This window comes from Argentina silus (assembly GCF_951799395.1).
Source record: "Argentina silus genome assembly, chromosome: 11".
Classification (NCBI taxonomy): Eukaryota; Metazoa; Chordata; class Actinopteri; order Argentiniformes; family Argentinidae; genus Argentina; species Argentina silus.
In genome coordinates, this window is record NC_139665.1 from 18,592,071 (window position 1) to 18,604,721 (window position 12,651).

At 41.5% G+C, this 12,651-nt stretch overlaps 1 protein-coding gene across 1 annotated transcript; it reads right to left on the minus strand.

Annotated features, from left to right (window-relative positions):
* Positions 1 to 740: 740 nt before the first annotated feature.
* paqr7a (progestin and adipoQ receptor family member VII, a) lies at positions 741 to 5,087 on the minus strand. The gene is made up of 2 exons (XM_083680743.1): positions 4,891 to 5,087; positions 741 to 3,533 (listed from the first exon to the last, which is right to left on the minus strand). The coding sequence occupies exon 2, from the start codon at positions 3,529 to 3,531 to the stop codon at positions 2,461 to 2,463; it is 1,071 nt and encodes a 356-aa protein (XP_083536869.1). The 5' UTR covers positions 3,532 to 3,533; positions 4,891 to 5,087; the 3' UTR covers positions 741 to 2,460.
* Positions 5,088 to 12,651: the final 7,564 nt, after the last annotated feature.

Here is a 12,651-nt window from a genome sequence, read left to right on the forward strand (position 1 = left end):
AAAGGTGCGCGTGGACAAACGGTGGACAGAGATGAGTACAACACACAACATCACGGTCTCCATTGGTATTTGTGACATAATTAGTTTAATTAATGTTTGTGTGCCTGTGTTATCTCTGATTTGGGATTGTTATCCCACTATGTATCAGTTTTAGTCTATAAGTTGCAGAGGTTAAACCCTGTGATAATTTCAAACCCGCTGGCACCATATATACTGAAAAATGTATGCCCTCACTGCAATGTAAATCGCTTTGGATAAAAGCGTCAGCTAAATGGCATATATTAAACGAAAATCAGTCAATGTAATATCAATGTAACCAATGCCCATTAACAAGAGAACTACAGGAGGCAATTGCTTCAGTGCACATACTGTGGTTATTATGATTTGAAGGTAAGTAAAGTAACAAGTATCATTTACAGTATAGAAATACAAGGTTCAACAAATGTATAACAAATACAGATATTACAGTATATAAAAAGTAAGAAGAACAACATGCATTTGGGAGCTATGGCTCATACAGTATGATTTGTACTTTAGATCAGGTTAATTGCCTCTCCACATGGGGGCAGTGGTCCTTTAGATTTCCCTTCTACTGGACAAGGGTGGTTTGAGTTCTGTTTCTGAGACAGGGATTACACAATAAACTGTGGTACCAGCAATATAATAATCACATTCTCAATATGTCATTGATGGAGGGAGGTTGGATATAGTAGTCATAATGAACGGAAAAGTATGTGGGCTACAAGTAGTTTTTTTATTAGCATTTTACAAATGGCATACATTTAACTATATTACAAATTGAATGCCCTGTTTTCATGAATCCTGACATGTGTCACAATAAGTGGTGTGAGGGTTAATGTTGCATCAGAGATGGGAGAAACAACCATGCCCATGTTGAATGGCAGAGGAGGTACCACAGCCAGAGAGATAGTTAGAGGCTGAGAAAAACTTCAATGTGTTTGTTTCGATATACAAATGAGTTGGCATCCCCATTTCCTTGCACCTTTATTAAATCCCTCTGGCAGAACTGATGTTTAATTACAGGTAACCATGGAAACGTTCAAGCAAGAGCCAATCAGAGAAAGTCTCCACTCTGGCATACATCAGAGCACTGTGCAAAAACAGGCGAAAGAGAAAGGGGGAAAAGAGGAAAAACCAAGAGTTGGCATTAGAAAGCCCGGATAAGAGGGAAACCATTCTCTCCCTTAGGATATATTTGCTATTGTCCTATTCTTCCCTTATGGTCCCTCAAAAGGAAAAGGCAGCAATTGAATAAAAACATCTGAAAATCTGAAATAAACTAGGCATGTGCACAGTCATCAGAGTAATGAACAGTGTTCAATATAATACTTACTTTCCCAATTCAGCACAAGGACTTCAAGGATCCAGAACAAAAATAACCACTGGACCCACACATCTGTACCCTCTCCTTGTGTTTTGCTGTACAGATAACAACTAAATAAATGCATTCTAGGATAATGTGACCCAAAGCAGTGAACACACAGTACCAAGAGCAGAAGCAAAACAACTTGATTGACACAGTGAGGGTAGAAGTGCATAAAAAGAGACACATTGTTAGTTTCACACCCAAACAAAATAAAAGATAATACAAACAATATAGGCACAATAAAAGTTAATCAAAATTATAGTAATTCCTTTTTTAAAAAAAGGCTTTCTTCAGTGTTGGCTTCAAACATCCTCATCTTCCAATGGTGATCAGTAAACATTCACTCAAAAGGCACAAAAGAACACCTTCCAGCATTTGACATGATACAGTGAATACACAATGTGCTTACTATTAAAATATTATATGTATGAAATATGTATGATTAATATGAACATTCTTGGCACCTGGTGAAGTCAAGCCATATTATCCACCCCTCCCATGAGAAGGATCCAGTTAAAAAGTTTTAGGATATATTATGAGAAATATCTCAAAAAGTGCTGAAGATAAATGATCTGGCTTGCAATCAAAGTGCTATGTTGAAAATTGATCAGGCTGGCTATACAATGTGACAGAATAGTTCTAGCAGTGTTGTTGATATTCAAAAACATGTCCACAATCTGCTGCCCTTTTTCTGTAAAAAAAAAAAAAAAAAAAATGTTTGGCTAGAGACTACCGTATTTTAAAAACAATTAATTGGTATACTCTTTCATCACACATTCATAGTGAATTTGCAATTTGGGTGAACTAGCCCTTTAAGATAAAATATACTCATCCAGCAGGCACAAATACATTGTTGTAAAATCTAAAAAAATGTGCAATTGTCATATCCTAGCTATATATTAGCTGTAAAGCAATTTATTCACTAATTATTCCCTTATCAAGGTCACAGGATTTGTAGAGAGATTTAATACAAACAAAATAGCCATAGTGTGGCAGATACTCCAGCAGGCAATGTGTGCAGTGTGTGTAGACCAAAGCCACATTGAACACTTTAGTACCAAGTGATTGCAGTATTATTTGGATTTGTCTCTGCAGTCAAGCAGGCGTCTCACTTTCCTTGTCATAAAGGTTGCTATGACGACACAGGCAACCAAAGTGGCTACATACAACCCTACAAAGAGAGCAGCATCGCCGTCTCTGTGTAGACGTATGTAGAGCGAACGGCGGCCAAGGTAGTCGAGGTGAGAGGCCTCAATCTGGCTGAGGGTGCAGAGGACCAGCAGCACGTGGAACAACTGATGCCCCTGCCCCACAAAGTTACAGTGTCCAGGGAACAACCGCTCAGGCAGTGGGTGGGCGAAGAAGAAGGCACTGGAGACAAAAAAGGCAACTTGGCCAAAATGGAAGATCAAGGCTGGGTCACTTACGCCACTGGCTGTGGGCCAGGAGAAGAGGCGTTGGAACACAGGGCTGGTGTCCCATGCATAGGCAGCAGTGGAGGGCACCAACTGGCCCACCTTGCGCACCCAGGTTGGAAGTTTGTAGTTGCAGTACTTCCCGTAGCAGCAGCCCAGGCAGGAGAGACAGCAGAGGATGATGGCAGCAGGCATGAAGATGACCTTTACACATCCATGCCAGTTCTCTTCAATAGCATAGTAAAAGTGAACCACAGCACTTCCATACTGGTACTGTGCCACTCCCACATAGTCCATGAAGAAAAACGTATAGTTGCAGAGCTCAGACTTGCTCCCTAGTAGGTGAGCCAAAGTACTGAAGGTCATGTAGGTCAGTGAGGACAGGATAAGGATGAGGAGAGGCCATGCATGGGCATCACTGGCAAAGTCCACTGTCTCAGCCAGCTGGGCGAACTGCCTCAGGACCAGCAGCACCCCCAGCAGGTGAGTCCACACATTAATAGTCTCATTGTGGCGTTGGAAGAGGGACAAGAAGTAGTATCGCCAACCTTGGTGGAGAGGTCGGTAGCCAGCGTGGATGTATCGCTCTCTGAAGTGGCAGGGGACCTCACTGTCCCTCAGGGTGGCGGGCATGGAGGGCGCTGCCTCAGTAAGCATCTGGGGCATCTGCCTGACCTGCTGCAAGTTGATGAACAGCCGCCCGATTCTCTCCATGATGATCGTTGCCATGACTGAAAATCGTCATTCAATGACATTCAACAGGGAAAACAAAACAAAGAACCATTAAACCAATAAACCCTAATCTCTAATGGGTTATAATATCATACATGACTGATTCAATTGAAGCATTAAGGCTAGTCAACAATTGTACAATAATATGAAACCGTTTAATATTGTGTTAAGTAGTTTCTCTGTTAAATCAGGTCACCTCCTACAGAGGACTCCAAGGTCCTAGGGAGAAGACAACAGTCAGTTCCCCCATGGACACAACAGTCGGTTCCCCTTCCTACAGAACATCAGATCTGCCAATCTATTACATTGTAGATTACAATACTGCCAGTCAATGGATCTGGCACTGCTTCTCATGTGGAATGTCTGATACATTATTCCACCCTGTTTTCTAAACAAGTGATAAGATGGGAAAGGAACTAAAGGTGGATGGAACCCAATTAACTCTTTACCTCTTCTATTTTTCTTTTCCATTCCATTTACTTCCATCTTATCTTTAACAAAGATGACAAGAGAGAGGGCAGACAAGATTCTCTAAGTACAGTGGTACACAGACGTAAAATGTACTGCACACAAACTTTGAGTGGAGTGACATTACCCAATAATCACTGATTAACCACTGATTACTAATGCAGCTTCTATTCAAAATCTACATTGACTTGGGTGAAAGCTTTTGCTTACTCCTCTTGTATGTTCCAGTCATGAGATGATGGTAGGCCTATTTTTATTTTCTGGCCTGGTGAGATTTGCTTTCAGACAAACCTAGAGCTGGAATGTCACACAACCACAAAGCACCTTACTGCATCTTACTGGCATCAGACATGGTTGCAACATAGTAAGTCAAATATAATAGTAATTTGATAGTATTGCATTGACCCCATTCATGAAAAAGTTGCTATGAATGAGTAAGCCTCATTTCAATTGTAAAACAGGATCCTTAAAACATAAACTAGTTGAAACCTTCTTTATTCAAATACCTTTTACATTGTTGATCTCATTGGTGTTCAGTCAATTTCCATAATCTTACGAACATCAGGAGAAAAATGAGAGGAGAGCTGTTTCCAAATGCCTAAGTATTTGATATAAATGGTCATTGAGTAAGCAATTGACATTCCCGTGCATTCTCCACAGATTAGCAAACTCAAATCAGAAAGCCCAGTCGCTCTCACCAAATGCCATGCCGGTGTAACGACTACAGATTTACATTCGAATCCATAGGCCTACAGCCCATAAAGTTAAATCGTATCGCACTTTTCCAGTATAGGACTGTAAAGGCATGGCATGCATTCTGCCTAGACACTTTGGAGATGATATTGCCTAACAGATAATAGAACAGAGACAACTCGAGAAAGTTTATACCAAAAGCATATGGATCCTCCGCAGGACTGATACATCCAGTGGTCTTGGGCGGTCGGACCCCCGGATATTTCACCTTCAGATGTGATGATGATCGTCCGACTTGTCTTATGGCCCTCGGACAGACATCGGTCACGCCCCTCCTCACCCGGCGACAGGTTTGATAGCCACTACGATTCTAAAATGCAACAGATGTCTTCGATATGAACAAGAGGTGTCCAATGGCGAAGAAGTAGGCGGTCGTTTCCAGTAGATGAGAAAAAAAGTTTACATTGGCGATGAAACTTTGGACGCCCTTGATGAGCAATAATCTATATCGAATGGCTTTCAAGCGAGTCACCTTGCAGATATGTAATATCATGTAAAAGTGACATACATTAAGTATATTTATCAGGTGAGGCTGATAGCGATATTAATATAACTTATATAGGTTTCTTTCGAGCACTAATTTGAGGCATGAGTCAGATTTGAGCACTGAAAAACCGCACCCTAGCCGGAAGATGAAAAATAATATGACTATTTAAACACTGAACAATTTAAAACATTCAGGACTGAATAGTTTTATGTTTGCTAAGGGAGCCTCAATCACTGAAAAATATATCTGTAGCTCAAAACACGCAGCAAAGACAAACTAAATATGTTAAATGGGCATGGACGTCATCTCGAACATTCTTTCGCATGGATGTGTCTGGAACGGGGCATATTGCACAATATCCTCTAGAAAACTATCTGTATATTCAACCTGTTGAAAGAAGCAAGCACTGACCTAACTGATTGACGCCCACACATCCTGCAAACGGACATGCCTTTTTTTCTTGTTTAGACTTGTTTAAAGCATACTTTATTGTCACAGTCGAGCATCCGATAACCTTTCATTCATTTTCAAAAGGCATTTTTATCTATACAATTAAATAAAGTATCCTACCCTTGTGCCTCAAATATGGTTTTGCCAAATTGCTGCAGACACATCCTACTGTTGGTAACCAATTGAAATAACCCAGGCTGATTGCCAAAAGCACAATGTACCAGATTAAGAATGAACAGTTTCAGAAAAATTAACAAAGGTCTGCTTTGTTACTCGGATCCCTCAAACGGTGCATACTGTTCCATAATTTGCTGGCAGTGCCTAGGTTGGTTTCCCAAAAGTTTAGAGCTTTTCCCACCATGTCTTTAGTCTGGATAGAAAATTTGGATTTTGGTAGGTCCAAGTTCTGACTTGAGTTGAGGCTTTCCCAGTGTTTGATCATTTGCTTTTCATTTTATGAGGATACAACTCTAGCCACGTCCAGTGTTATCACTGTACCAGACAAATTAGTCGCCCACACTCGAGCTAACTCTCCGGGTTTTCTGCTTCTCCCCATTAGGGCTATTTCAGTAATTAAGCGTGTTTAAGAAATGTGCTGAAATAATTGTGTAAAGTACGAAACATATAGCCTAAGGAAACAGAGCAGCCCAATCTATCAGATTCAAAGTGATTTTAACATTCTAAAAACATTCAACTCAAAGTTTAGTGCATAATTTTTGTGCCCATAAGTTTGAAACATGAAATCATAAGAAATATCCACTACGGGGCACTGTTTCCGCAGATATTGGTTTCTATATGGGCTGCCTGCGAACTAAACCTGGTCTACATTCTTCTCAATGTCCATCCACTCCATCTGCGGTTCTCAATTAATCTTTCCTTGATACCTCACATTCTCTCTCCTCGCCTCATTCTCAAAATGCATTGGAAAAGAAGGTCCGAGGGCAAAGACTTTACCTCCTCCAACACAGTTGAGGAGGCAAGGACCGAGGAAATCAGATGCGAAGAATCGAGGAAAGATTAATTGAGATTGAACCCCAAACATACACGTGTCTCTTTTATTAGTTGTTTAAGATTGGGTTTTACATTTATATATTTATTTTTAATGATGGTTTATACTTTCTTATACTTGAAAACCATGGCAACAATGTATAACGGTAATAGCAACTTCCTCAGCTAACTCTGTGTTGGACTGTGGGTTATGACCATGCAATGTGCATCTACTTAAGAAGAAATGTCAATATAATCTACTTCTCAAAGAGGAATATGCTACACTGTCATGGCCATATTGGCTTTGTCCCCTTGCAATATATTGCTCTCTAGGGTATTTGAAACATATTTTGTCTTCCTGAACTGAAGATCATGCACATATTGATAACCTATGAGCAGCCCTTATTTTACAGGCATCAAAGAGTGTACCTAGGAGTTTAGTGGGTTATTGCTTAGGAGGGTTTGGTGTGATGGATCTACCCACTAAAATTCTCATCAGCAATTGCTGAGCTCAGGACCTATTCCAAAAACCCACTAATTTAGTTAATTTAGTTAATTTAATTAACCCACTAGCTAAGACAAACATATTTGCACAGACAAAATAGACAAAATAATTGCAGTCAAAATTGTTTGGTTACAAATGCTACTGGCTGTACACAACTCTGGTTTCCGTATTGATACATTGATGTAAGTGTTGGTATTTATTCTGCATAACAGACTTCCTTGACAAAATATGATTCCTAAATTCGTTAGGCTTACTGCATTAGGCATTCGTAGCTAGAATGAAAAGTCACCAGAACCTGTGGTGCTTATTTGCTTTGCTTATTAATCAGTTTATCTGGCTTCTTTGTGATGATTTCTCAAGATATTATTCCCAAATTCGTTAGGCTATAAGCCTGTCACATTAGGCTACACTCCTAGTGCTCCACTTTGCAACCTATTATGACGTGTTTAATGAGGAATCCGCGTCACCTCGAAACACCCCATGGCAAGACCCACCATTCACCCAAGTTTTATAAAAAATTGGCCCAGTGCTGTCAGAGAAAAAGCTTGTGACATACGAACGGACAGAGACAGACAAAGAGCCCTGCTCGGTGCTGGACATCGAAATCATAGCTCTACAGGGCCTCAATCAACCTGGCCATCTGACCCTCTGAGCTGAGCAGCCAGGTCAGGGAAGCGTGATCCGTCTGCAGGAGGAAGGACCTGCCATAGAGGTAGGGGCGAAAATGATCCACACCCTCTGCTCCCACCATATGGCCCAAGAACTTGGTCTCGCACTGAAGGAGGTTGCATTTATTGGGGTGTAATGGCTTGGAAGACCTGGCGGAGGTTCTCCAGGGCCAGCTCGAAGTCAGTGGCATGGACCAGAAGGTCGTCAGGGTAAACCACGCACTGGTTTCAGGGAATGTGAGCCAACACCCTCTCCATTAGTGTCTCGAACGTGGGGGGGGGGGGGGGGGGGGCGTCTTGAGTCCTTGGCCGATGGACCTATTAAAAAAACCCACAAATTTGTTGGTCCATTTCGGTGTGAATGAGACATGCTAAAACACTAACATCATTCTTCAAAAACAAATTTCACCAATAGGCTAAGACAAACATATTTGCACAGACTAAATAGACAAAATAATTGCACAGTCAAATTATCAAATGCTACTGGCTATACACCTAGGTTACACAACTCTGGTTTCCGTATTGATATATTACTCTTTAAAGACTCTTTAAATGACTCTTTAAATACCACTCTTCAGAGAGTTAATGCACATACACACATTTCCCAAATTTGCAGTTGTTCCCCTTTAAGTAGGAAGTAGATTAACATATAATAGACCCAATGGGCCTACTTAGACTAATTGTATATTTTACTGTCTAATTTCAAATTACAAGGTGTGAAGCATATCAATTGTCCCTTCCAAAGCTTATACAGTTGGCGGATACAAGGGGCTTTGTGTCTGACATGTGGACTGATTGATTCACTGTGATGTGCAATAACTTCACTGCTGTCTTTAAAAGGTTAAAAACTCCAAGTGTACCCTATTGATGGACAGTTAATCAATATCTCTGTTGAGACCATATAGACATCCAATAAACTGACAAGTGTTTTTATTGGTGCTGTGTGTGATTTGGTGACTTTTATAGTGAGAAATGTACTGAGAGATATAAGGTAGGTTTTCTTATAAGAAAATGTGATAGCCTTGTAATAATTGTTGACCAGTGTCTGTGGATAATGATGCATCCCGATTTTCTTCTTGAAACATTGCCTTTTTCCTAATCTAAAAATACACCCTAATTCTTCTTGCTTTATTAACCTCTTCTCTGTACTCTAAAGGTATTGCTTCCCCTCTGAGACCCAAGTCCAAGGTTATTTAAGAGTATTCGTTGAAGTTGTATGGAATAGACCCTCACACAACCTTTTATTTTCACAAACCAGGTAATCACAGATAGGGGAGTTTAGGGTGGAGGGGGGCATGCATTTGACATTTTACATTTCAAACCTTTGACTGGAAAGAATAACATGTCATGAAGTTCCAGCCACTAAGAGACACATCTCGTGGCCTAATTGGGTTGGATGCTTTGGCAAGATATTGAGGTGGCATTTTGCAGGAGAATTCCCTTGGCTCCCCTATGATAAGCCACTGTGCCTTCCTTTATCAACGTCTGCCTGCTTTTGCTGAGTAGTTTGTTTTTGCCCTTCGCACAATATATCAACTGTCACATCTAATGGGAGCCAGTATGGAGTACAAAGAACCCAGATCCCTTGGGTTCAGCTTTGTTTCCATTCCACCATTGCAACGGATAGCTCCTTCAATAACTGCAACGCCCGCACCGGCCTGAAGTCCTCTCTGTGCTGGCTCGATCCGAAAGCCAAGATTATTTTTGCAATATAGAGCAAATGTTGATGGATTGAAGCCCCATTAAAACATCTGAAAGTCACATTATTTTTAGCTATGGAAGAATTGAAACAGATACAGATTCCTTTCCGCTCAGCTCTCTGTTTGCTTATAGTGGAATTTTATTTTTTAATAAATATATTTCTCATCAGCCCACCATAGATATGGTCCCAATATATTATTAATCCCTATAATTAAATGGAGCTTTTATTTTGGTTTTAGTTTGTCTCATGGATTTTGTCCAAAACTGTGGTTAAGTCCATCACTGGCACTCACTTGATTTTATTATACTGAGAAATTGGTTTTAGTCTGAAAACTCAGCAACAACTTTTGTCTGTGTAAGCGGCTTTGAAATTATTTTCTTTCCCTGCTATATTGACTCTCTGGTCAATCATAATTTCATGAGGAAGCCCATAGCTTTCATCAGTGAAAGGAAGCTTATATACAGACTAGACAACACTTGATACAGTAGAGCCATGCTACAGTTAGCGAACCAAAGTATGCACTCACTCAGGGCAGGAAGTTGTGTGCTACTTATAGACAATGCTAGCTAGCTCATGTTAAATATTGATTAAATTTCACAATTGACTGTGTTGTGACTTACCGTATTAATAGCCCAATCGGATTCTTACGCAAATGAAGACAGGACTCGTCAATTTTCTCTGTGTGGAGTGCTTCCATTTTCGTTTTTGCGCCAACTTCAAACCACTTCTGGCCGTAATAATGCCGTTGGGCCACATACCACATGCCAGACTCAGCCCACAACAAGTAAACACACAACTCTGCTGAATGTCAAAAATGTCAAATGTAAACAACTCGAACTGACAGCGGACCTTTTCAATTAGGCCTACACTGTTGGGCCACATACTGCACGCCAGACTAGGCCCATAGGACTACAAACACAACTCAAACCCTGTGCGGATCTCGCGCATCTGGCCTGAATTGCCTGCTTTCTGGGTACAGACGGTAAATCATTGGATCTATTCTTTCTTTTCAATGAGTCCAAGATGACCAGATGCACAGTTGTCAATAGGCCTATGTACGCACCTTTTACCTCTTGACCAACACCAAACGGACATCACCATGGAATATGCCTATGCATTTACAAAATGCATAGGCATTAATTTGGATTGTATCGTATCGTCCAGTCAAATTAACTTAGCCTACAGTTCCACTAAACGTTTCCCCCCATAACGTCCCAATTTGTCTTGCAAAGTAATGTAATAGCAAGTAAAGGGAGTTAACAAGGTAACTTTGACCATATCCTGAGTTGGAGCTAAAGTTCGCTCATTAACTCCCTTAGCTCGCTTAGTACTTAGTACGAGTAGATTGGTGTGTTTATTTATTTTTTGCAAGGCACATTTGGCTAGCTTGATGCCTGTCAAAGGGGGCAACCACACGACGAAGAGTTAGAGTCATCAGAGGGGAAATCCCCGAGGGGAAATTAAGGTGTTACAGCAGCTCACATCACAAACAACAACAACAAAATAAAGTGACAATATAATAATAGTCCTGTATGATTTAACATCCCCCAGCCTGACTGATCACCCCGATCGAGCCAGCCGGAGGAGGAGTTGTACAGCCTTATTGCGGCAGGCAGAAAAGTTCTCCTATAGCGGTCCTTAGTGCAATGTGGTTGTAGTAATCTGTTGCTAAAGGAGCTTCTCTGCTCTGCCACAGTGTCATGTAGGAGATGGGAGGCATTGTCCACGATGGCCAAGAGTTTGGTCCTCGTCCTCCTATTGGCCACCTCCTCCACAGTGTCCTGGGTGACACCGAGGACAGAACCAGCTTTCCTAATAAGCTTGTTCAGCTTCTTGGTGTCACCTTCCTTGATGCTGCCCCCCCCCCCCCCCCCCCAGCACTGTACTGTCCACCACTGACTGGTAGAACATGTTCAGCAGAGTCCTGCACACGCCAAAGGACCTGAGCCTCCTCAGGAAATAAAGCTGGCTCTGGCCCCTCCAGTCCAGTTTATTGTCCAGGTGCACCCCCAGGTACTTGTAGCTTTGGACCACCTGCCCTGGATGGCAACAGGAGACAGGGGGACCCTAGTCCTCCTAATGTCCACCATAATCTCCTTTGTCTTGCTGATATTGAGTAGCAGGTGCTTCTGCTCACACCACTCAACAAAACTGTCCACCAGTCCTTTGTACTCGGTCTCCTGGCCTCCACTGACACATCCCACAATAGCAGAATCGTCCGAGAAAATGTGTGCCTGAAGTCCAAGGTATAGAGGGTGAAGAGGAAGGGAACCAGAACTGTCCCCTGGGGGGCGCCAGTGCTGCTCACCACCCAGTCTGACACACATCCCTGCAGCGTATAAACTGTGGCCTGTTGGTCAGGTAGTTCGTAATCCAGGAAACAATGGGGGAGTCCACCGGCATCCTCAGCAGCTTATCCACAAGTAGTAAGGGCTGTTTGCTGTTAAATGCACTGGAGAAGTCAAAGAACATGACCCTCACAGTGCTGCCAGCCTTATCTAAATGGGAGTGAGCTCTGTGTAGCAGGTCGATGATGCATCATCCACACCAATGTCTGCCTGGTAAGCAAACTGCAGGGAGTCCAAGGATGTCTTCACCAGGGGCCTCATGTGTGCTAGCACCAGTCTTTCCATGGTCTTCATGATGTGGGATGTCAAAGCTACCTATCTAAGGGTTAATTAAAAAAATTATATTAAGAAACCGTAAAACACAATGATATCGCCTAAATGAACTAAACTAAGTAATTTAATTTCATGAATAATAAACTATTTGTCTTCTGTGTCACTAAGCTGTTTCGCCATGTCCCCAATGAAGTTCATTCAACTTCCATGGGATATCATATTCATAAAATTCACAATTTTTAAATTATCAGTAGCCTACATTGACTGAGTTCTCTTTCTAACAACAGGTTGTTTATCATGTTAAATTATTATCCAATCATCCAATTTGTTTGGGTCCTTAAAACAACTGTCCACTCTGTTACACTGCTGAAACTCCCCTGAAAAATAATAATGACTTTCAGGAATTTACACCCTCTTTTAGGCGGGAAAACTGTTGACAGCCAAGTAAGCATCCATGCCTTATTTCACCAAATGTT

Bases quoted from the DNA above. Each gene is read 5' to 3' on its own strand.
- paqr7a (XM_083680743.1), bottom strand. From the start codon at position 3,531: ATGGCAACGATCATCATGGAGAGAATCGGGCGGCTGTTCATCAACTTG.